This window comes from Rhineura floridana, chromosome 4 (assembly GCF_030035675.1).
Source record: "Rhineura floridana isolate rRhiFlo1 chromosome 4, rRhiFlo1.hap2, whole genome shotgun sequence".
Taxonomy (NCBI): domain Eukaryota; kingdom Metazoa; phylum Chordata; class Lepidosauria; order Squamata; family Rhineuridae; genus Rhineura; species Rhineura floridana.
This window is the reverse complement of record NC_084483.1, coordinates 178,896,198-178,922,896: the sequence shown is the minus strand read 5'-3', so window position 1 is coordinate 178,922,896 and position 26,699 is coordinate 178,896,198. Positions and strand designations below refer to the sequence as shown.

General features: G+C 42.4%; 1 protein-coding gene across 1 annotated transcript in view; it reads right to left on the bottom strand.

The window, feature by feature from the left end:
- Positions 1 to 26,699, bottom strand: part of MTA3 (metastasis associated 1 family member 3) — a 200,378-nt gene that overhangs the window by 47,446 nt on the left and 126,233 nt on the right. Inside the window, exons 15-16 of the mRNA XM_061625370.1 lie at positions 24,738 to 24,824; positions 18,514 to 18,663 (exon numbers count right to left, since the gene is read on the bottom strand). Of these exons, the coding sequence (XP_061481354.1) occupies positions 18,514 to 18,663; positions 24,738 to 24,824 (237 nt within the window). The remainder of the gene's footprint in view (positions 1 to 18,513; positions 18,664 to 24,737; positions 24,825 to 26,699) is intronic.

Here is a 26,699-nt window from a genome sequence, read left to right as displayed (position 1 = left end):
TCTCCACAGTCCATGCCCCCTTCTGAGGTGCACCCCCCACCAGACTTCCACAGCCTCCTCAAGTTCTTCTGACTGCCTGGAAAGTGTACCTGAACTACAGTACGATAACGGCTCTTGAGGATTAAGAGGTATGTGTGAGAGTGTAAAGACCTCTGACTTTTGCGTAGCTTGAATATAGCCCACTGTACAAAGGTAAGATGTGCATCCTATCCTATGATCTCATCCACTTTTGCCCCAGGTTCTGCCTGCCTCTGGCATGTGGCCCCAGAAGGTTTTCCCTGAGGGAATAAAAAAAGGTTCCCTAGCCCTGTTGTGTATAGCTCCCTGAGAGACTTCTATCCAAAAATCACACAGGATCAGAATTAATTAATTCAGGAGTAAAAACAAAAAGATGAGAAAGTTCTCTAGACGTCTCACCATTCTCTGGCCCCATTTGCACATTTCAAGTACAGGCGGGCCCCTCTTTACGGCGCTTCGCCTTTCAGTGTTCCACTAATGTGGCGGCTTTCAGTTAGGGAAAGTCCCCACTTTAAGGCACTTGTTCCACTTTTACGGCGGTTTTTGCTCGTTGCACACCATTTTCGCGTCACACACACCATTATCTTCAATGGGTTCCGCTTTTCAGCAGTTTCCGCTTTTCGGCAGCAGTCCAGAATGGAACCTGCCATATAAGTGGAGTCCGCCTGTACTATCATACCACCTTAAACAGCTGTCATGGCTGAGAACTGTAGTTTATGAAGGGTGCTGAGAGTTGTTAGGATAACCCTTTTTCACCTCACAGAGATACAATTCCCAGAGTGGTTTGACAATCAATCCCTCTTCCCAGGAAATTCTGAAATTGTAGCTACGTAAGAGGAACAGGGGCCTCCTAATAACTCTCAGCACTGTTAAGAAACTATAGTTCCCAGGATGCCTTGGGGGAAGCCATGACTTTGGGGAAGGCCAAGTGTATGATACCACTTTACACGTATAATACAGATGGGACCTCTGATTCACCACTAAAATCCCCCTGGCCTATGTGATGCCCCTGTTATATTTGTACAGTATTTATGGTAAGTGCGGGTTTTGTAGTGTAAATATGGTAAGTAGAGAGAGAAGGGAGGGGGAGTACATGTGATGGAATGTTGTGGAATACTGTGTTGTGATTGGCTGAGTGGCTGGGTTGTTGAAGGTATATATGTGAGAATGACCGTTGGTGAGAGAGTATGGTTCTGGGGTTTTGAGTTGAAGAGGGTGAGGGGTGGATGTGTATTTAGGAGGGCAGTGAGGCAGGTGTTTAGGGCTAAGGTAACTATAGAAACTATAACATGTTGGAAACCATTTAAATGTAACCACACACATATCTACAGAACCTAAAGTAATCCAGTTTATTCCCTGTGTTAACTAATAAATTCATTTGGTTTAACAACACTCCTGATCCTTGGCTGGATACATTGTTGTACACTGCCCTGAGAGCTTGTCGCTAAAGGGCGGTCTAAAAGTGCAGTAAATAATAAATAATAATAATACATACAGAAGGGAAGGATAGGCAGAGCAGAAACCAAAGCTGGAAACAGTATTATGGTGGCAGCAGTAAACAGATAGGGTAACAGCAGCAGGTATCCAAAGGCAACCCAGGGCTGTATCTTTAACATCAGAAAGATACAGGGTGTGTGTGGCCAGAATCAATTTAGACACTTAATAGCAAGCTGTTAAAGAAAGAGACTAAGGCTGATTCTCAGGGCAGCATTACTTTACAGTGTGTCAGGCAGTGATTCCTAGTAGTGGGATCGGGAGAGATCCGTGCCAGGACCAGACCGCAGGTGGTGGTCTGACAGCCTACTAAACCAGTTATTCATCACTAGAGAAAACTAGGCTGGCCTACCACAGTTTGTTCAGAATAAATCTACATCAGCTACTAATAATCAACCCACCCTCCTACATTTATACATGATTTGTCTTCATTATGTCTTCTAATGGTTTTGCAGTTGCTAAAGTCAAACTAACCTGGCTGTAATTTCCTTCCCTTCCCACACACATACAGCTACTTTGGCAATGTTGTGTCAAGGACAAATCTGAACTTAGCTAAGTGCCTAATCAATTTTGCTAAAAGCAGAACAATCACTTGAGGAAACAAGGCTAGCAATTCAGCGAGACAATTAAGACAAAGTTTCCAGATGCAAATATGAAAAATGTGGTACAGTCAGAGAAGCACATTTTGCAAGAATCTACACATTGCTAACATTCAAAGAAAGAAAGTGGTCTAAGGAAGAATAGACTGCATCTCAGAGTGAAAACTAACCTAATTTATTTGTAGGGACCAATAAAGGAAACAGCTTTGCTGCGCATGACTATATTCAATAATCTGTATTGTAGTCTTTACACTTTTAAAAAAAATTATATCTTGCTTTTCTTTTTTCAAAAGAAAAAAACTCAGATGTAGATTATTATTTTATAAAGCATTCTCGGAGCCAGCAAATTAAGATCACATATGCTTCCATATAAAATTGATGTACAGAAATATAGGCAAAAAAAACACCTTGCAGATTAAGAACATACCTATAGCCAACAGATATTTCTATCAAACTTTAAAAAGCAGGGAAATTGACAGCTATAGTGAATGCACCAGGGGAGCAGACCTGACCTCCTCTCTGAGATAATTATTTATTTATTTATTTATTTATTTATTTATTTATTTATTTATTTATTTATTATTACATTTATATACTGCCACATAGCCGAAGCTCTCTGGGCGGTTTACAGCAATTAAAAACAATAAAAACAAATATACAAATTTTAAAACACAAAACACAATTTAAAAAAAATTAAAAACAATTTAAAAAAAATTAAAAACAATTTAAAAACACATGCTAAAATGCCTGGGAGAAGAGGAAAGTCTTGACCTGGCGCTGAAAAGATAACAGTGTTGGCGCCAGGCACACCTCATCAAACTGATCATTCCATAATTTGGGGGCCACCACTGAGAAGGCCCTGTCCCTTGTTGCCATCCTCTGAGCTTCCCTCAGAGTAGGCGCCCGGAGGAGGGCCTTAGATGTTGAGCGCAGTGTATGGGTGGGTTCATGTCGGGAGAGGCGTTCCATCAGGTATTGCGGTCCTAAGCCTAAGCCGAGATATTGTACTGCCCTACAAATTTGTCAAAATGCAAACACAATTTGGGTTAGTTTTTCACAGTCCAACCCAATTCCTGTGTAGTTTATCCAGCCCTGGGCTCCTACATGGAGGAAGGGTAGGATATAAATCTAATAAATAAATAAATAAATAAATAAATAAATAAGTTAAAGACACTTTAAAAAAACTCCAGATACAATTGTTGAATAATGGCACTGACTATTCTGCAGAATAGTCCCCAGTGGACATGAGGAGTGTCTCAGTTTGCACAAGATAAAACAGTGGGAGGTGAAATATATTCTAGCAAATTTCTAGGTATGCCCTATGTTTTTAATTGACCATGCCCACCCTTCCTTAAGTGGGTTATTTATGCATAGCAGGCTGAACACATGCATCTTGGGCAGGCCAAGTTTGTTTTTTTCCAAAACTAGAGTCATTGCTTAAGTAGCAATATATTGTAATCAGTCTAATTTTACATCAGTCTGCAGTTTCACTTTCAACTGTTAATGTACCCAAAATAGAAATAGAATATAACCTCCAGTTTGAAACACAAAGGCTGTCTTCATCATCATATGACTTTGACCAATTAAAAGGCTTTGAAATTTTAAAAAAATTAAATTGACACAGATTTCTAGGATGAATAATGAATGAAATACAATTTTCTATGTTAGATTCTCAGTAGAAACAAAAGCAACACAGGAAAGAAGAACATCAACAAACATACAAAAATGTAATTCTTCATCTCTGGAGATACAGTCCTGATTGCAGGTGTTGCCACCACTCACCTTGTATTCAGAGGCACCAAATTCTTCGAAGTTACACAGGAAGTGGATTGGACTGTGAAAGACCAACCCAAATTGTGTTCGCATTTTTACAAATGTGAAGGGCAGTACAATATCTCAGAGGAGATCAGTTCTCTTGCTCCCCTGGTGCTTTCACTATAGCTGCCCAATTTCCCTGCTTTTTAAAGTTTGATAGAAATATCTGTTGACTATAGATACATTTTTAAACTGCAAGGGTTTTTTTTTTGTTTTTTTTGCCTATTAGTGAATTTTTCTGCTTTTTAATCCGGGACATAGGAAATGGAATCCTGTGCAACCTTTGCTGAGAATGTATTGATCACTTGTGTGCTTGAGTTCAATGGGATTTACTCCCTGCAATCATGCTTAGGATAGGTGAAACTGACCCCAGGGGATGGGGAGGGGAGGAGGAGGAAGGGCAGGGGGGGGAGAGGGATGGGAGCAGGCAGGAGGGGGATGGGAGGAGGAGCACAGGTTTGTTCATTTGCATGCTTATTGAGTTCAGTGGGATTTACTTGTCTTCAATCATAATTAGGATAGGTGAAACTGTCCTGGGGGAGGGGAGGGGGGAGGGGAGGGGAGGAGTTTGGGTGGGTGGGGACTGGGCAGAGGGGAAGCCCCTTTCTTTTCCAAAAGGAAAACATTGCTAACAGTATCATTATTTTTTGGGTTCCCCCACCTTTTTATTCTACAGCAGACGTGTGGTCTCTCACCCAAATTTAAACCAAAGCTGTCCCTGGCCACATCCATACCACACCTTTATTCCACTTTAAACAGTCATGTCTTCCCCCAAAGAATCCTAGGAAGTGTCGTTTGTGAAGGGTGCTGATAAACCCCCTGGCCACTGGAGCTCTGCCAGGGATTTGGAATCTCCAAACAACTCTCAGCATCTTTTACAAACTACACTTCCCAGGATTATTTCGGGGAAGCCAGGGCTGTTTAAAATGGAATAAAGTTCTGGCATGGGTGTGGGTCCCTGATTAGCCGAGCCAAACAACTGTTAGTCTGCCTTTTAGAACACGGACAGCTGGTTCTTACTGAGCATGCCTGCACTTTCATAGACTCCAATGTTAAATTTCTTCAATTAATTAAAAATCAGCCATGCATTTTTTAAAACTTTTAAATTGCAGAAGATGAAGGTTGGGGTTTGGGGCAAGGTCACAAATAGGATTACAGGTACTCTGTGAACATGCCTGATTTTTAATTAATTTCAACAAATTAGGAGACCACTGACAGAAAAAAGTCCGACAGGGGTCTGGATTTTTTTTGTCTGCTTTACACTTTGAACTCTAGATCCTCCCTAAGTATTTTGTGCATCACCATGAAAACTTAAAGGGTTGTTAAGCAAGTGTTTCTGAGTTCAGGACTATAAGGTTTTGTTCTGAAATGAGTTTATGGGAATCAGCAGAATGATATGCAGGGTATTTTCAATTTAACATTGTGGAATGTGAAAAATCCATTCTGACTATACTATATAGCCACTCTCTTGGCTGTATAATTTGAGAGCACAAAAAGTTATAAAATGTAACTGCAAGTGAGGCTTCTTCCAGCAACTCTCAGAATAAGCAGTTATGTCATAGAAAAACATTAAGGTGACTCAGGGTTGCATATTGGAATACTGTTTTGCAATGAAATGAGCAAGACCTGAATAGATTTCAGACAGAAATATCAGGTGCTCTTCCTCATGTCAACAAAGAAAAAAGAAGGGAGTGGCAAAGAGAGAACAAACCCAAAACTATTTCTCTAGGCTTCTTTTATTTCCTACTCCCAAAACGTATCCCAGCTCTTCTATATTGAAAGGACCTATGGCCAAACTAGATGTGATGTAGTTTGCCCAGGTATAGTTGATTTCTTTAAAAACAACAACAAATAACCGGGCTAGATTGAGACCATGATATGTGGAGAGTGGGCTTCAATTGGGGGGGGGGGAGAGAAATTTGATCCAGTTCACATTTAAAGGCAACTACCTAATTTACACTTTCCAAAACAATATGCAAACCAAAATACAGCCATCCTTCAAAATTCATGTCTCCAAATTTTCCAGCCAAGTAATATTTGCGTAATATGCATACACAAATGCATATACTAAGGGAATGTGTGCATAAAAATGCATATATTAGCAAAAATAAAATACAAAGTACATTATATTAGGGGAAATTGCTTAGCAAAATGGTGTATATTAGGAGCAATTCCCACTAAAATGCTGATGAATTTTTAAGAGGACTTAAAAAAATAAAATTGTAAACTGATGTGTATTGTGGAGAATTGAACGTAAGAGTGGAAAAATGAGAAACGGAGAGAACATGAAAATGGCACATTCGCTCATCCCTAATTTCAACCTTTAGTCCTGCCATAGTCCTGGTCAGCATCTATTCACAATGGGAGGAAACTTCTGTGACTCTGCAGGTGGTTTCATTTGCTTGCATTTGAGCCCTTCTGGAAATTAAGGCAGGACCTGCTTCTGAGTAGACATAGTTAGGCTTGTGCTGTAAGAGTCCAAGCTTGCCAGGCAGTTCCATTTGAATGCCACCTGGTTTATCAGGAATCACAAAGGCCACTGGGAGCTCCATCACTGTTACTGATGGCTTCAGTACAATTGCATTAGTGAATTATGGAATGCCTTTCTATAAGTAAAGACTTATCAAAGTCCTAGACTGAGCATTTTGCAGAAACCTTTAGGGTTCATTTGAGAAATGGGATGGGGAGTAATTTCATTGAATTTGATTACATTTTATTTTGCTAGAGGTTTTTTTGCTTTTATTTGCCTACTCTTATCTGGCAATAAATCTAAAATAAAATAAAATAAAGTAAGGCATACTAACGTAATATTTATCTACAGGGCCGGTTCTAAAGGGCGGCCAGGTGGGGCACTGGCCCAAGGGCCCCTGGGGCTGCTCCCCTGCCGCAGATCTCAAGAGCTTTGGAGCGCCAGCCATTCCCTTGCTTAACCTACCTTGTTCTGCAGTTGCACACGCAGCGCTGCCCTTAACAAAGATGGCGGATGCAGTTTCCCTAAGGGGCTGTGCGCATGCATCCCTGCCATGAACCAAGATGGCGGCAGAGGCTTCAGCCCATTAGGGAAACTTCGGCCGCCATCTTTGTTAAGGGCAGTGCTGTGTGTGCAACTGCAGAACAGCTGAGAAAGGTAGGTTAGGCAAGGGAATGGCAGGGCGTGGGATCCGCGGCAGCGATCCTGCCATGAATCACGGAAGGGGAGCGCTGGGGCCTGGGGCAGGCTTGTGCCCAAAGGTCCCAGCATGTCTGAGGCTGGCCCTGTTTATCTACACTGTAAATCAACCACTTTGTCAACTGCAGAGAGTTAGCCTACTTTGACATTCTATGAAGTCTGTCATTGCAAAGATATATAATTCAATTACTTCCCAGTTTCCAGATGTGGAGACATAAAGCTTACACTTCTCAGCTCATGGTGTGAAAGTTTCCTTTTTTTAACCAAAGTATTGACCAGGAGAAAAAGGCAGCAATGACATTTTTTGCTTCCCAGGATCTTGTACCTTGAGGCAAAAAATGATTCATGGAGTTTTTCTTAGTGCACAGTAGGGTTGACTCTGCTTGTGGGAATAGTTAATTGTCTCTTTAAGAACTGTAGAGCAAATGTTGCTAGGATTGGTTGGAACCAGTCAGCAGATAAAGGATGGGTGAGCTCAAGGAGGCAAGGCCTTGGATGGAAGTCTTATGCTATGTTCTGCATTTATAACAAATAATAAAACGTTTTGTTTGTAATTAGAAGTCAAGTAATCTTAACTAAAACAACACATGGTACTAGGAGTGGGGTGCAAAGAAAAAAGTTAAGAAACTGCTGAAGACATGGAGCACTTAAAACTACCCAAGGAGCTAAAACTCTCAGGTAAAGCTGCTGAATCTTGGAAACAATTTAAACAGAGCTTTGAGATATATATATGCAAGCAACAGACTATGCAAGAAAGGGTGATGAGCAGAAAATAGCAATTTTGCTTAACATAGCTGGAAATGAGGCTGTGGATATCTTTAATAGCATGCAGCTAACCCAAGAAGAGAGAAAAAGTTATGAAACAGTTTTACAAAAGTTTGCAGACTATTGTACACCTAAAACAAGTGAGTCATTTGAGAGATACAAGTTTCACAAAAGAACGAAAAAAGAGGGCAAATCTTTTTGAACAGTTCCTAACAGACCTGAAGTTGATTAGTTAGAATTGTAAATTTGGGCAGCTTGCTGAGTCTCTGAAAAGAGATCAAATTACTATAGGAATTGGAGATTCCAAACTGCAAAAAAGACTGTTAGAAGATGTGAATTTGACTGTAGACAAAGCAGTGCAAATTTGCCAAGCAGCAGAAGACACTCTTCAAACTCTGCACATAATGGAAGGGAAAACAGAAGCAGGTGTAGTAGATCAGATATACAGCAAGCAAAAGCAAGCAAGGAGAACAGGATTCTTCAGAGAAACTCCAAAAGAAGAGGCTGCAAGGCAAAGAGCCTCCACTTGCAGAAAATATGGAATAAATCACCTGAATAGGCAATGTCCTGCACTAGGAAAGCGGTGCAACATATGCAAACAATATAACCACTTTGCTAGGGTCTGCAACCAAGAGCAGCAACCACAGAGGAGAGGACAAAGCATGCAAACTAATGCAGTCTATCAGGATAGCACAGATGAAGTTACTGAAGAGGAATTCTGTGTGCGAACAGTGGCTGCAGAGAAAGGAGAGGACTGGACTGTTGCACTCTAGACTAATGGAAGAGTCATTATTACAAAATGGATACAGGAGCAGAAATAAATGTGCTTTCTGAACTACTTGTGGAAAAGGTGTACAAAAAGCCAAACTGGATCAAGGGTAAAAAAGAAAAATGGAGAGCTTACAATGGGAAGATTATTGCCACTAAAGGAGTATGTCAATTAGAGGTAAAGATCAACTCAAAATAATGACTTTTGTAATAGCTTTAGGAAATACTGTGCCAATCCTTGGTTTAAAAACCTGTCAAGAATTAGGTTTCATCAAACAAGTTGGTACAGTAACTAATGCTAATGGCCTGCTTATAGAAGACCAACATGCAGATGTTTTTGAGGTCATTGGTATATTAAACACTAAATATACAATTGAGTTAGCAGAACCTAATCATCTTGTCATCCATGCTCCAAGAAAGGTTCATTTGGCCTTAAAAGGGAGGTTAAAAAAAGAGACAGATTGGTAACTGAAAAAATTATTGAAAGAGTAGAAGAACCCACTGGATGGGTGCACTCATTAGTAATCATTGAAAAAAAAATGGAACACTTCCATTGTGTCTCTATCCCAAAGAGCTCAATAAATATTTAAAAAGGCAACATTTCCCCTTGCCTACTAGAGAGGATATATTCAGTGAGATGGCAGATGCAAAATATTTTTCAAGTTTGGATGCATCCTCGGGGTTTTGGAAAGTACCATTGGATACCCAAAGGTTATGCACTTTTAATACACCCTTTGGGAGATACTGTTTTTGCAGGCTCCCATTTGGCCTTAAGTCAGCTCCTGAAGTCTTTCATAGGACTGTACAGCAAATATTTGATGGGGTTCCTGGAGTCAAAAGTGTACATTGATGACCCTTGTGTGGGGCAAAACTGAAGAAGAACATAATCAGAGTTTATAAGAGGCTTTAGAGAGAACAATGGCAGCTGGATTGAAACTCAACAGGGAGAAATGCAAGTTTAGAGTTAAAGAAATTACATACTTGGGGGAAAGGATATCTGGAAATGGTGTACAAATGGACCAAAACAGAATTAGGGCAATCTCCAACAAGCCGCCTCCACATGATAAAGAAGGTTCAAAGGTTTCTAGGGATGGTAATTCATGTAAGAAGGTACATTGAAAATCTGGCAGAGCATACCAGTAGTTTGAGAGCACTCATAAAAAAGAATACTCAGTGGACATGGACATGGCCTTTGCAAAGCTGAAGAAACTAACTGAAACAGCTCTTGTTCTTAAGTGTTTTCACAGTAACAGGGAGACAAAATTGTCCACTAATGCTTCTAAAGAGGGCATTGGAGCCACTCTCTTGCAAAAATATGGTGATCATTGGAGGCCAGTAACGTGTCTAGGGCTCTCACACAAACAAAAATGTTATATGCACAAATAGAGAAGGAAGCATTAGTTCTAGTGCATGGATGCAAAAAGTTCTATGTTTTCATTTATGGGAGGTCAGTGGTGGTGGAAACAGACCATGAACCTCTGGTCACTATTGCTAGAAAGGGACTTGTTGATATACCTCCCAGACTTCAACAACTTTTTTTCCAGCTACAATTATATGATTTGAGATTAGAATTCAAACCAGGTAATGATCTGGTGATTGTGGACACATTGTCCAGGACAGTTGATGACACTGATGATGATGATGAACTGGAAACAAATGTTGTGCATGTCAATGAGATAAGGAAGTATTTCCCAGTCTCATATGAAATGTGGAAAAACTTTGCACTAGCCACTGCACAGGATGAGACTTACAGCAGGTAATGAATGCTGTCACCTATGGATGGCTTGGTCATCACATCCCTGGCCCATATTTTCAATTTGTGGAGGAACTCTCAGTGATAGATGGTGTTTTGGTCAAGGGTAAAAGAATTGTAGTCCCCAAGAGTTTAAGAGTGGATATGCTTGAGAGAATCCATTAGGGTCATCTGGCCACTGAAAAATGCAAGAGAAGGCTACAGAGGTATTATATTGGCTTCTTATGAATCTGGATAAATGTAATACATGCCAAACGTATCAGCCCAAGAATAAAAAAGAGCCCATGTGGATGGGGGAAGACATACAAGAAGCATGGTACCACAGCAGATAGAGACTATTTGTTAGTTGTAGATTATTGTTCATGTTACCCAGAGGTGGTTTTATCTATTTATTTATTATTTGATTTATATCCTGCCCTTCCTCCCAGCAGGAGCCCAGGGTGGCAAACAAAAGCACTAAAGACACTTTAAAACATCATTAAAAAAAGACTTTGAAATACATTAAAACAAGACTTCTTTAAAAACATTTTTTTAAAAAGCTTTCGAGACATCTTTTTAAAAAAAGGTTAAAAGCATATTGTTGAAGAAAAAAGGTTTAAAAATATATTAAAAAGCAATTCCGACACAGACTGGGATAAGGTCTCAACTTAAAAGGCTTGTTGAAAGAGGAAGGTCTTCAGGAGATGCCAAAAAGATAACAGAGATTGCGTCTGTCTAATATTTAAGGGTAGGGAATTCCACAGGGTAGGTGCCACCACACTAAAGGTCCATTTCCTATGTTGTGCAGAACGGACTTCCTGATAAGATGGTATTTGCAGGAGGCCCTCACCTGCAGAGCACAGTGATCGACTACGTATATAAGGGATAAGATGGTCTTTCAGGTATCCTGGTCCCAAGCTGTATAGGGCTTTGTACACCAAAACTAGAACCTTGCACTTGGCCTGGTAGCAAATGCGCAGCCAGTGCAATTCTTTCAGCAGCGGGTTGACATGTTGGTGATACCCTGCCCCAGTGAGCAGTCTCGCCACCACATTTTGCACCAGTTGCAGCTTCCAGACCAACCTCAAGGGCAGCCCCACACAGAGCACATTACAGCAACCTAGCCCAGAGGTTATCAGTGCATGGACAACAGTGGTCAGGCTATCTGGTCCAGAAACAGCCGCAGCTGAAGCTGGTAAAAGGCACTCCTAGCCACTGAGCTTACCTGGGCCTCTGGTGACAAAGATGGATCCAGGAGCACGCCCAGGCTACAAACCTGCTCTTTCAGAGGGAGTATGACCACATCCAAAGCAGACAACTGACCAATCATCCCAAATTGGGAACCACCAACTCATAGTACCTCCATTTTGCTAGGATTCAGACTCAGTTTATTGGCCCTCATCCAGCCCACCACTGAGTCCAAGCAGTGGTCCAGGGCTTGTATGGCCCCTCCTGATTCAGATGTTACAAAGAAATAGAGCTGGGTATCATCAGCGTACTGCTGACACCTTGCCCCAAAGCTCCTGATGACTGCTCCCAAGGGCTTCATATAAATGTTAAACAGCATGGGAGACAAGATGGTACCCTGAAGCACCCCAAGCACAACTTCCAGGGGGCAGAAAAACATCTATTCTCTGAAAACGACCTTGGAGTTAGGATCGGAACCACTGTAAAACAGTGCCTCCAATACCCACCTCACCAAGTTGGCCCAGAGGGATACCATGGTCAGTGGTATCAAAAGCCAGTGAGAGATCAAGAAAGAGTAACAGGGTCACACTGCCCCTGTCCTTTTCCCAATAAAGGCCATCTATCAGGGCAACCAAGGCTGATTCAGTCCCATAACCAAGCCTGAATTCAGACTGGAATGGGTCAAGATAATCTATTTCATCCAAGAGTACTTGCAATTCATGTGTCACAACCCTCTCAATCACGTTCCCTAAGAAGGGGGTATTTGTGACAGGTCGGTAATTGTTGCAGACCAATGGGTCCAAGGTGGGCTTTTTGAGGATGGGTCGGATCACTGCCTCTTTCAGGGCGGTTGGAACCACTTCCTCCTGCAATGATGCATTGACCACACCATGAATCCACTCGGTCAGACCCCCTCAGCAAGCTTTAATAAGCAAAGAAGGGCAAGGGTTGAGAGGACACGTTGCTGGCTGCATCATTGCAAGCACCTTGTCAACATTATCAGGCCACATCAACTGAAACCATTCCCAAGAATTTGCAGCAGATGTTGCACTGGACACCTCATTGGGGACTACGCTAGATGTAGATAGGGAATCAAGACTGCTACAGAGGCGAGCAACTTTACCCTCACAGTGCCTTGCAAACAATTCACAGTGGGCCTCCGAAGGATCTAAAACACCATTTCCTGGAGTTGATATCAACAGACCCCTGACAATACAGAAAAGCTCCACTGGATGGCTACTTGAGGATACCATGGAGGCAGAGAAGTGGGCCTTCTTTGCTGCCCTCACCATTGCAAAGTAGGCACAGTTATGATGTTTTACTCATGCCCGATCAGCCTCACAGCACGTCTTTCACCACTTGTGCTCTAGCCATCATCCAGCCTGTTTCATTGCCCTTAGCTCACTGGTGTACCAAGGTGCAAACCGGGCTCCACAATGCTGGAGAGGGTGCTCGGGGGCAACCGTGTCAAGATCCCCAAGATCTGAACAACTTTCGCCCAGTCTCAAATTTGCCATTCTTAGGCAAGGCGATTGAGCGGGTGGTGGCAAAACAGTTGCAAGCGCACTTGGAGGAAGCGGATTATCTGGATCCATTTCAATTGGACTTCAGACCTGGACATGGGACTGAAACAGCCTTGGTCGCCTTGGTAGATGATATGAGGAGGGCGTGGGATAGGGGCGAATGCACCTTCCTTGTCCTCCTTGATCTCTCAGCGGCTTTCGATACCGTTGACCACGTTATCCTCCTGGACCGCCTGAAGAGGTTAGGCATGGGGGGCACTGTATTGCAGTGGTTCCATTCCTTCCTCTCTGGTAGGTACCAAAGAGTGGCATTGGAGGATGAAGTTTCGGATCCTTGGCCTCTCACTTGTGGGGTGCCACAGGGTTCCATCCTCTCCCCGATGCTGTTCAACATCTATATAAAGCCGCTGGGGGCAATCATCAGGAGATTTGGGCTGCAATGTCATCAGTATGTGGATGACACGCAGCTCTATCTCTCATTTAAATCTTCACCCAGGTTGGCTGTAGAAACCCTGTCCAAGTGCCTGGAGTCGGTGAGTGGCTGGATGGGAAGGAATAAGCTGAAGCTGAACCCTGACAAAACCGAGGTACTGTTTGTGGGAGACAAGGGAAGGCTGGGGCATGTGGACCTGGTGCTCAATGGGGTACGTTTGCCCCTGAAAGACCAGGTCTGCAGCCTGGGGGTCATTCTTGACTCCCAGCTGACCATGGAGGCTCAAGTCTCAGCTGTGAGCCGGGCGGCGCTGTATCAACTCCATCTGATATGGAGGCTGCGCCCCTACCTTCCCAACCATCTGCTCCCACCGGTAGTACATGCCCTGGTCACCTCTCGCCTAGACTACTGTAATGTGCTCTACATGGGGTTACCCCTGAAAATGGTCTGGAAGCTGCAACTGGTACAGAATGTGGCGGCTCGTCTGATTAAAGGCAGCCACCGGCAAGATCACATCACTCCAGTGCTGAAGGAGTTGCACTGGCTACCGGTTGTTTACCGGGCCCAATTCAAGGTGTTGGTTTTGACCTGTAAAACCCTATACGGTTTTAGCCCAGTCTATCTGAAGAAGCGCCTCCAGCATCGTCAGGGATGCTGCTCAACAAGATCAGCCTCAGAAGACCTTCTCTCGATCCCACCGGTTAAAACAGCTAGACTGGTGAGGACTAGAGAGAGGGCTTTTTCAATAGTGGCCCCCACCCTGTGGAACTCTGTCCGAAATGATCTCCGCCATGCCCCTTCTATGATAAGCTTCCGCCGGGCCTTGAAGACCTGGCTCTTCAGGCAGGCTTTTGGGGTGGGTTAGGTTTCTTACTGTTATGGTTTTAAATTTTAATGTTTTAATGTATTGTTTTATTTTGTACGTTGCACAGAGTGGCTGGACAACCAGCCAGATGGGCGACTAATAAATTAAATAAATAAATAAATAAAATAAGAGTCCGATGCACCTCACTGTTCCACAGTGTGACAAGGGCTTCAACAAGATCACCTGCTCTTATCTACTGGGAACACTCCCAGGGCATTCAGGAATCCAGTGGATTCCATTAGTCTCCGGGAGTGGACCATCTTAATCTGTCCATCACTCTTGCAGGGAAGGATCGGGTCCATAAGTCTAAACTTTGTTGGAGGATATTACAGCACCAAGGTATACAGTGCATTAAATCTATTTTTTCAAGGCATGGGATTCCACATCTGGTCATCTTGGATAATGGCCCTCAGTTTTAGAGACATGAATTCAAGAAATTTGCAAAGGACTATGGTTTCAGGCATGTCACATCAAGCCCAGGATACCCTCAGTCTAATGGGCTGGTGGAAAATGGGGTGAAGATCATAAAAAGAGTATTGAAAAAAGCCACTGTTTCAGGTGGAGACCCACTTTTGGCTCTTCTGAACTATCGTTCATCACCTTTGGTACATGGCCTGTCACCTGCTGAGATTTAATTTGGCAGAAAGCTGAAAACTAGACTGCTTGGCTTGGTGAAGGACAGTCATCAGGGTGTTACTGATCTCTGCAAATATTGAAGCATGAGTAAACTGAAACAGAAAATGTACTATGATGAGGGCTCTAGGTCCTTACAGCCACTGAAACCCAATGACATAGTTCATATACATGGTGGTGACGTGTGGAGTCAGAAGGCACGTGTTTTGTGGGAGGTAGCTCCACGATCATATGAGGTACATACATATGATGGACATTCTTATCACCATAACAGGAGACATCTGCAGCTTGTTCCAGGGTCAGAAGACAGGATCTGTAATCAGCAATAAGACATGAACCAACTGCCTACAAACAGTGGTACACTGGAAAAGAATGAGGAACTAAAGGAACTAGATCCTGAGATAGCGACAGAGGAAACTGGAGTAGCACCATGCAGATCAAACAGATTATGCCAAGCATCAGAAAGACTTACTGAGCAATGCTAGCATTTGTGTTTCAATGTAACATTATTATATTTTTGTTTTGTCTGGAAAAGAGAGATGTAGGAATTATCTCTTTAAGAACTGTAGAGCAAATGTTGCTAGTCAGGATTGGTTGAAACCAGTCAGCAGATCAAGGAGTGACTGAGCTCAAGGAAGCAAGGCCTTGGTTGGAACTCAGCAGTGTTCTGCATTTATAACAAATAATAAAATAGTTTGGTTGTAATTGTTGTTGTTGTTGTTATGTGCCTTCAAGTTGATCATGACTTATGGCGACCCAATGAATCAGCGACCTCCAATAGCATCAGTCGTGAACCACCCTGTTCAGATCTTGTACGTTCAGATCTGTGGCTTTCTTGATGGAATCAATCCATCTCTTGCTTGGCCTTCCTCTTTTTCTACTCCCTTCTGTTTTTCCCAGCATTATTGCCTTTCTAGTGAATCATGTCTTCTCGTTATGTGTCCAAAGTATGATAACCTCATTCATCATTTTAGCTTCTAGTGATAGTTCTGGTTTAATTTGTTCTAACACCCAGTTATCTGTCTTTTTTTTTTGCAGTCCATGGTATGTGCAAAGCTCTCCTCCAACACCACATTTCAAATGAGTCAAATTTGTAATTAGAAGTCAAGTAATCTTAAGTAAAACAACACACTGCTAACTTGAGAACTTTCACCATTTGCCAAGAATTATTGAAGAAACTCTCTATGCATCCTGACATGATTGCTGAGAACCTAGATTGCTGGTGACTTTTGCCATTCACTGAAGCAAAATGAGGATTGTGCGTGCGTGCGTGCGTGCGGAGGGAATATCAGCAACACCTAAACATTTTCCAGTTTTAGAGCTTATTTTTTCTGCACAAAATATAAGTGCTTTGATCCAGCAAGGTAGCAGAAACATGCTACCATCTACACAACTAATCCAGATGCATATCTGAATTAGGGATGAAATTTTCTGAAAATCTCACAGTTGAGTTTATCCATAGAGATTTTTTTCTAATCCCTGTCTTGCTCATTGATTTCGATAAGAAGCAAAGGTTCTTTTACTGGTTCCACTACAAATACAAACAGACCTCACATATTATGCATATTACTATATGCATTACTAGGCATATAATATTAAACACATATTATATGCAAAAAAACCCGGTTTCCTAAAGTAACCAGATACGTACAAGACTTATAATGGTATAAAATACTTAAGTATTAATACTTCTAAAATTATGCTGCAGAAATATAGTACCACATGGGGTTTAATTCTTTTATATATATAATATATATATGGTATTTTGTATATAATTTTGCATATAATTAGTCAGACTTTAAAAAAAACCACAACGCACAAGCAACTTGGATGTACGCAAGAGGCCTTCCAATGCAGGCAAAGCTTGACTGGATTGGAACTGCCCAATTCTGTGTATATATACATTTAAAAAAGATTCGTCCTCCATCCATAATCTGAATATACACTGACACTTGGATCATAATGCTTCCTTGAGCCCCCTATATGCTTAAAAATGAATACAAATCACTAATATATGCATTTTTATGCAAACTCATTTGCAGAGAAGTGCAAATTTCCAAAGAGATGTGTTTCACCTCACATACTGATTTGGGAAGTGAAAATGTCAGAATTAATTTTTCTTCATTCCTATTTGAGGCCCTGTATCAGTGGTCCAGTTCCAAGTATCATTGTTATAAGCTGTGCCATTGATACGGTGCTTTGAGTGCTCAAAATGCCAATATTTCAGTAATTCTTTCGACAGGAACTTAATCCAGGTTTTTGAGGGGGGGATTGCTGCCTTTCTACCTTATGTAATCACTCATTCAAACACCAGAGATTAGTAGGAAGTTGTGTGTGTGTGCGTGCGCGCGCATGCACTCAGAGAGGGTGGTACTGTTGGCTCAAGGCTGCAAAATCTGTATCATCTTGAGAGAGATTTTTCACTGTAGCCAGTTCCAATGCATTACCTCGCAGCCGCAATGACATTCCAAACTGTTAAAACGAACATATATCTGCACATGTTCTGGCACAAGCTAATAGCTGAGATTTAGAATCAAAGCAGAGCTATTAATAAAAATATGTGTTTGTCTTCCCAGAAGGGCTTTAACCAATTACTAGAGGAAATGTGTTAACTTTACAGTGGATCAATGTACATATATAAAGTTTAAATCCTATCTCTGTAACCGAGTGCCAAGTCAATCACATTGGTTGAAAATTGGTAATCCATTGCTTAGCACTATGCTGCCAAACCCCATTTATGTCACAGCAATATAAAACAGAGGCAAAAACTGGTTAATGACTCTTCCCGTTGGGATACTTGACATTCTGGATTCCTAATTCAAGCACTACAACATCTTTGTTGCATCTGGATTCCTAATTCAAGCACTGCAACATCTTTCACACACACACAAACCGGTGCACCTATTTCAGTACACACTTGGTTAATTTTTGGCATTTATGTAGCACTTCATAGAGTGCTCAAAGTACTTCACATGCATTACCTTGTTGTCATCCTTATCTCAACCCTGACAGGTAGGTCAGTATTACGACCCTCTCTGTTAAAGCACTCTGAAAATTTCTGTTCCAGATGCCAGCCAGTCAGCTTGTCTAAGATTAATAGCTAAGGAACCAAGAAATCAAATTCACTTCCCCCCCCACACCCCCACTCTCCAGTGGCCCCTTGATTTTCTGTTTTCTTTTCTGACACCCAACATTCCATGCCTCCTGGTGACCACTAAAGATTCTCTATTCTCACTGGGGGTGGTTTTTTGGGGAGTGGTGATAGGTGTCCCCATTAAGAGTTTGCTTTTGCATACCTTGGAACCCACCCAAGTATGTGGAAATCTCTCCTCCTTCTTGTATTCCAGGGGCCCTATTTTGGTTCCAGTCCTGTCATCACAGAGGCACTAACTTCACTATTATCACAGATACCAACACTACATTGATAGAAGGACATATCTGATTCTGCCTTAGATTATACACACATTACAAAAAGAATAGTCATTTCAGCTGTCAGGTTATTTAAACATACCATCCAGGCCATTGTGATGGTGGCTGTAGTTCCTCTTTCCCAAAATACTTAATGATGAATGGCCAGGGGGAGCAAGCAATCGCTTTGCCATTGAACTCTGAAGGCTTGGTGTTGACTTGATTATATTAGGTTTCGTCGCAGGATGAATCTCTGTAAATGTTTGTACAAAAAGAATATTGCTGGAATTATTTCAGTTAACCAACATAATCTCAAAGACCTGTATGCTTCTGATTTTCCAACTTCAGTATCTAAAACCTTACCACATTACCCCAAGTAGAAAAAATGGAAAAATGCTCTGCCAGTTGCTTGAGCCTAGCTATTCCTGTGAAGATAAGTTATATAAAATCTAATCAAAATGGAATACTATCTACAATCTGGGGCTGCTATTCTTCCAGCACGTGCTCATATAAGACCTTTACAAAGCTTATTGCTTCCCAGCATGCAAATATTTTGAGCATGGGTTTTTAAATTGTTTTTAAATTTTGAAAAATTGTTTTTAAATTGTTTTTGTGTTTTAAAATTTGTATATTTGTTTTTAATTGCTGTAAACTGCCCAGAGAGCTTCAGCTATGGGGCGGTATATAAATGTAATTAATTGATTGATTGGTTGATTGATTGATTGATTGATTGATTGATAAATAAATAAATGCCTGTTTTAACTAGATGTTTACAGTGTTTCCCTGTATCAGGCTGGTACACTATTGATACAATTAATTCTGTGTTTGATCCTTTCTGCTGAACTGCACAAGACTTGTTTACATGTTACATTAAACACAGATACATGTGAAGCTTTCTCTATGCAGGTACAAATGTTTGTGTGAAAGAGATTTCACTTGTTCATCTGTACAGCTCAGCTTTACACAGGTACACAGACTCTATACTTGTAGAACTTTACATATGAATAGCAGTACAAGTGTACAGCTCAATTATTGTGTAATAATAATAATAAATTTTATTTTTCAGCCGTCTATCTGTCCGGGTTAGGGACACTCTAGGCGACAAACAACAAGAATAAAAACAATACATATAGATCAACATAATCAAATTTTAAGCTAAAAAACCATTCATTAATTCAGAACATAAATTAATCTGTCCCAATCTTGTAGGCCTGCCTGAACAGCCAGGTCTTCAAGGCTCGGCGATAGCTGGACAGGGAGGGAGCATGTCTGAGATCGAAAGGGAGAGAGTTCCAGAGGGTGGGGGCCACAACAGAGAATGCCCTCTCTCTGGTCCGTACCAGCCTAGCTGTTCTCACCGGTGGGACTGAGAGAAGGTCTTGCGAGGCTGATCTCGTCAGGCGGCACAATCGGTGATTCTGGAGGCGTTCCTTCAGATATACTGGGCCGAAACCGTATAGGGTTTTAAAGGTCAACACCAACACCTTGAATTGGGCCTGGTAGACAACTGGTAGCCAGTGAAGATCTAATAACACTGGGGTGATATGATCCCAGCGACGGCTATGCGTAATCAAGCGTGCCGCCGCGTTCTGTACCAGCTGTAATTTCCGGACCGTTTTCAAGGGTAACCCCACGTAGAGTGCATTGCAGTAGTCTAAGCGAGAGGAGACCAGGGCATGTATCACCTGAGGGAGCAGGTGAACAGGAAGATAGGGACGCAGTCTCCGTATCAGATGTAATTGATACCAAGCTGCCCGGCTCACTGCTGTAATCTGAGCCTCCATGGACAGCTGGGAGTCAAGTATGACCCCAAGACTGCGGACCTGGTCCTTCAGGGGTAAACTTACCCCATCAAGCATCAGGTCAGTAATTCCTAACTTCCTTTTATCTCCCACAAGTAATACCTCAGTCTTGTCGGGGTTCAGCTTCAGCCTATTCTCTCCCATCCATCCACTTACGGATTCTAGGCACTTGGACATGGTATTCACAGCCAACTCCGGTGAGGACTTAAAGAAGAGATAGAGCTGAGTGTCATCTGCGTACTGATGGCACTGCAACCCAAAACTCCTGATGATTGCTCCCAGCGGTTTCACATAGATGTTGAATAGCATGGGAGAGAGGATAGAACCCTGTGGCACTCCACAATGAAGAGGCCAAGGGTCTGAAACCTCATCTCCCAATGCCACCCGTTGCTGCCTATCCGAGAGATAGGAACGGAACCACTGCAAGACAGTGCCTCCTATTCCTAATCCCTCTAGGCGGTTTAAAAGGATACCGTGGTCAATGGTATCAAAAGCTGCTGAGAGGTCCAGGAGGACAAGGAAGGTGTATTCACCCCTATCCAATGCCCTCCACATATCATCTACCAGAGCGACCAAGGCTGTTTCCGTACCATGACCAGTCCTAAAACCCGACTGGTATGGATCTAAATAATCCATTTCCTCCAAGTGTGTCTGTAATTGCGCAGCCACCACCCTCTCAATCACCTTGCCCAAGAATGGTAAATTAGAGACTGGGCGAAAGTTGTTTAACTCTTGGGGATCCAAGGATGGTTTTTTTAAGATGGGATTTATTACCGCTTCCTTGAGGGCTGATGGCATTGCACCCTCTTGCAAGGATGCATTCACCACCGCCTTGATCCCTTCGCCCAGTCTCTCTTTACAGCTCATGATGAGCCATGATGGGCAAGGATCAACCAGACAGGTGGTCGGCTTCACAGTACAGAGCACCTTGTCCACTTCCTCAGAGAGAAGAGGCTGAAACCGATCCCAACAGACCGGAATGTAACTGGCCGACTCTGGCCCACTTCCTGTCTCCACGGCGAGCGGAAGCGTGCTCTTCAGACGTTTGTACACAGGAGCACAGATTGTAAACTTGTTGAATGTAATATGTGAACACCTCTATAGTTTCTGGAACCTTGCAGGCAGGATGTGTCATGTCTGCATATATAAAAATGACAAACTAGGCATTATTCTAATTGCATGGTTAGCGACCATGTCTAGGATTTTTCAGTTTGGGCACAGGGGAAATTTTCATTCAGATTGCAATGTGCAAAGAAATGAGCTTTAACTCTTCCCTTCCCAATTGTGACCCCAACAAAAATCCCTCCCACCTTGGAATTAGCCTTGGGTAGGGATGGGGGAGAAATTTGATTTGGTTCACATTTAAAGCGGAGTTTATCAACTTCACATTTTCTGAAACAACATGAGAACTGAAACACAGCCATCCTTTGAAATTCACACTTATTCAAATTTTGCAATGCAGTTCTCCAACAAAACAATTATGTTTGCCATCTTGCCTGGTTAGCGGGGTTTTATCAGATTCTAACCATGCTAGATGGTGGCCGCTTAGCCCATTAGGTGGCCTGGATTTCCAGCTTTCATTTTTAAAAAGAGCAAGTTTGTAGCCCATGTGGATCCAGAGATACAAGGCAAAATGTGGAGGCAGTTTTCTACCCAATCATTTAGTGAGAAATCAGCCTACTCCTGCCTCCCTTCTTGTTGTTATTATTATTTAATAAATTTATAACCCGCCCTTCCTCTCAGTGGGAGCCCAGGGTGGCAAACAAAAACACTAAAACACTCTAAAACATAAAAACAGACATTAAAATATATTAAAACAAAGCATCTTTAAAAACATCTTTTTTAAAAAAAAACTTTAAAAACATCTTAAATAGCAATTCCAACACAGACGTAGACTAGGATAAGATCTCTACTTAAAAGGCTTGTCGAAAGAGGAAGGACTTCAGCAGGAGCCAAAAAGATAACAGAGATGGCGCCTGTCTAATATTTGAGAGGAGGGAATTCCAAAGTGTAGGTGCCACTACACTAAAGGGCCACTTCCTATGTTGTGCAGAATGGACCTACTGATAAGATGGTATCTGCAGGAAGCCCTCACCTACAGCACATAGCAACTGAGTGGGTATATAATGGGTAAGGCGATCTTTCAGTTATCCTGGTCCCAAACTGTATAGGGCTTTGTACACCAAAACCAGAACCTTGAACTGAACCCAGTAGCTAATGGGCAGCCAGTGCAATTCTTTCAGCTGCAGAGTAACATGTTTGAACTTAACCCAGTAGCTAATGGGCAGCCAGTGCAATTCTTTCAGCTGCAGAGTAACATGTTTGTGTTACCTTGCCCCAGTGAGCAGTTGCACCACTTTTTGCATCAGCTGCAGCTTTCAGACCAACCTCAAGGACAGCCCCACATAGAGTGCATTACAGTAATCCAACCTGGAGGTTACCAGTGCATGGACAACAGTGGTAAGGCTATCCCAGTCCAGAAACAGCTGCAACTGTCTTATCAACTGAAGCTAGTAAAAGGCACTCCTATGTTGTGCAGAATGGACTTCCTGATAAGATGGTATCTGCAGGAGGCCCTCACCTGCAGAGCACAGTGATCGACTGGGTATATAAGGGGTAAGACAGTCTTTCAGGTATCCTGGTCCCAAGCTGTATGGGGCTTTGTACACCAAAACTAGAACCTTGAACTTGACCTGGTAGCAAATGGGCAGCCAGTGCAATTTTTTCAGCAGCGGGTTGACATGTTAGCGATACCCTGCCCCAGTGAGCAGTCTCTTTCGTACCAACTGGAGCTTCTGGACCAACCTCAAGGATAGTCCCACATAAAGCATACTACAGTAATCCAGCCTGGAGGTTATCAGTGCATGGACAACAGTGGTCAGGCTATCCCGGTCCAGAAATGGCTGCAGCTGTCTTACCAGCCAAAGCTGTTAAAAGGCACTCCTAGCCACCGAGGTCACCTGGGCCTCTAGTGACAAAGATGGATCTAGGAGCACCCCCAGACTACAGACCTGGTTGATGTCCTTGGGCTTGTATCTTTTCTAGGCAACAAAACTTTAGATTTTGCAGATTGTGTCCATGTTCCACAAAATGTTGAACCAGAGAGGTGCTTGCATTTTTCAACTCCTAATACAGCTCTTGTGTTCACATATTCTGATTTTAATAGCTCTAGCTGTCATCCCAATATATATTGCTTTACCATGAGCTACCATGGAAGTTGAGAGCAAGGCTATCTATGCCTTGTTTCTTGCTCCCACTCCTCCCATGGACGGGTTCCTGGTTGATCATCTGCTGTGCCCAATAGCCTATGTATGCTGTTGTTTAATGCCAGATTGATACACAATAAATCATACTCAAGTTCAAGGTTCTGGTTTTGGTGTACAAAGCCCCTATGAAGCTTGGAACCAGAACACCCGAAAGATTGTCTTACCCCTTATATACACAGTTGATCACTGTGCTCTGCAGGTGAGAGCCTCCTGAAGATAACATGTTATCAGGAGGCCCATTCCGCACAGCATAGGAAACAGACCTTTAGTGTAGTGGCACCTATGCTCTGGAATTCAAAGGCACCATCTCTGTTATCCAGGGCCAGCGCCAGGCATGCTTTAGGCCCCAGTGCGCATGCACACAAACACACACACACTCCACCTACCTGTCTCTCCTGTCTTTTGCGGCTGTGCGTGCTGGGCTGCCATTAACCAAGATGGCTGCTGAGGTTTCCCTAAGGGGCTGAAGCTTCTGCCACCATCTTGGTTAATGGCAGCCCTTCACGCACAGCCTGCACAGCCGCAAAAGACAGGAGAGACAGGTAGGTGGAGCCAGCAAACAGCCAGATGGCTGGGAAGCTCTCTCCCTGTGATCCGCAGCAGTACTCTGCTGTGGATCACGGAAGGAGAGTGCTAGTCCTCCCCCACCTTATCAAGGGGCCCCTGTGGCCCCAGGGGCCCTTGGCCAGGGCCCAACCTGGCTGCCCTTTAGTGCCACTCCTGCTGTTATCTTTTTGGTGCCTACTAAAGACCTTTCTCTTTCAACAAGCCTTTTAAGTAGAGACCTTATCCCAATCTGCATCTGTGTTCAAATTAATTTTAAAGATTTTTTAAACCTTTTAAAAGATTTTTTAAAGATGCTTTGTTTTAGTATGCTATCAAAGATGCTTTGCTTTAATATGCTTTAAAGTCTTTTGTTTCTAAGTTGTTTTAGAGTGGCTTTTAGTGTTTTTGTTTGCCACTGTGGGCTCCTTCTGGGAGGAAGAGCAGCATATAAATTAATTAATTAATTAAATAATGATGAAATATCATGTTTATAATCTGGCCCACAGAAGAAGGATCTTTCACAGCCCTTCCACATATGCTCACTATCAACATACCCCCAGACAGTTGATACAGAGGTATTTGATTATTCTCAACAGCACCCTGAACTGTTATTTATAACATGGCCATTACATTTGAATGGACTTTGACAGGACATATGATAGAACATTTAAACACCACTATCATATAACTCATTTTGCTGAAGGAGCACTCACCTAAGTATCCAATGATACATGATAATGATTTCCGAGTGCTTTTAATCTTCAAAGGATTTCCAACAAATTCACAATGTCGGTCAGCATCTGGGGATTCAAAAGAGAATGTTATTTTGGAATAGGTAGGAGAGGATACAGAACCAGTGACAGCCACAGTTTTCAAACCATCTTTGTGTGCTTTAGAAGTTTGTCAAGGGTTCCACCAAGGAGAAGCTCTTCTGCCATTACAACTTTTTCCCTTTCCAATGTGAAGTTGCAGGACTGAGGTCCCATCTGCACTATACATTTAAAGCATTATTATACCACTTTAACAGCCATGGCTTCATCCAAAGAATCCTGGAAACTGTAGTTTGTTAAGGGTGCTGGGAATTGTTAGGAGACCTCTGTTCCCCTCTCAGTTTTCAGAATGGTTTAACAGCCAGTCCCTCCTCCCAGGGATTGGGAGCTGTCACTCTGTGAGCTCTGCCAAATAGTCACAGGGTCCTTAAGGGCTCAAGATGTCGCTGGATAGGGCCTATTCCCAAGAAGCCCTTCCTGTTTGTTTTTCCTGACTTTTAAACATTTTTTTTCAATCTATGTAGTTTCAGAGCAATTGGAAAGGGCAGTATTTTATTTGTGTATGGCACCTGTAAGAAAATTCCATGCTAGGGATCATTAGGAAAGAAATTGAAAATAAAACTGCGAATATCTTAATTCCATTATACAAATCTATGGTGCGACCGCATTTAGAATACTGTGTACAGTTCCGGCTGCCTCACCTCAAAAAAGATATTGTAGAGTTGGAAAAGGTTCAGAAAAGGACAAGCAAAATTATCAAGTGGGTGGAGCAACTCCCCAGTGAGGAAAGGTTGCAGCATTTGGGGCTTTTTAGTTTAGACAAACAGCAACGGGTGACATGACAGAAAATTATGCATGGCATGGAAAAACTGGGTAGAGAATTTTTTTTCTCCCTCATAACACTAAAATTCATGGACATTCAATGAAGCTGAAAGTTGGAAGATTCGGGACAGACAAAAGAAAGTACTTATTATTATTATTGAATTTATTAGTTGCCCATCTCGCTGGCTCACCAGATTCACACAGCGTATAGTTAAACTATGGAATTTGCTCCAACAGGAGGCAGTGATGGACACCAATTTGTGTGGCTTTAAAAGAGGGTTAGACAAATACAAGGAGGGTAAGGCTATCAATGGCTACTAGCCAGAGTGGCTATGCATTGCCTCCATAGTCAGAGGCAGTATGCTTCTGAATACCAGTTGCTGGTAACTGCAGGAGAGAGTACTATTGAGTTCAGATCCTTGCTTCCTATAGGCATCTTGTTGGCCCCTGTGAGAACAGGATGTTGGACTAGATGGGCCATCAGCCTGATTCAACAGGGCTCTTCTTATGTTCTTATATCACAGACATACACATTTGTGTATCTTGGAGAAACAAAGTTGTTTCCCACCTGTGTGAGATAAAATTGGTAGGCTTCTGCTGTGTGTAGCACACTGAAGTCAGAAAGGAATTACTTTCACTTGCTTTCCAGAACAGTAGCTGTATTGGTCTGTTGTATTTTTAAAAAATCTACTGTACACTTATTTGAGAATAACCTCATCAAACCCAGTAGGGCTTGCTTTTGAATAGGAGTGGAAATTCTAATCTGAGGTAACTCTAGTGAAAATTGAACCAGGGTGGTCTTTATATTGAATTAGTTAATTCAGAACACTTTTGTCTCTGGCTCTGCTTGCCAGGTTGGCTCCGAGGTTATGTGATCCTTGAAAGAAAAAAGTCCACCTGCTCTAGACTATGATTTAGAATCCTCCAGAACAGAGTGGGATTCTATGGTAGAGGTTCAAGCGTACTCCAGCAGACATACCAACAAGTAGGGATCTGACTATGAAGTCTCCCAAGCACACAGCCTCCTACTCATGAGCAGGAGCTCACACACTGGACTTATCACACAAACACATGCAACATCTA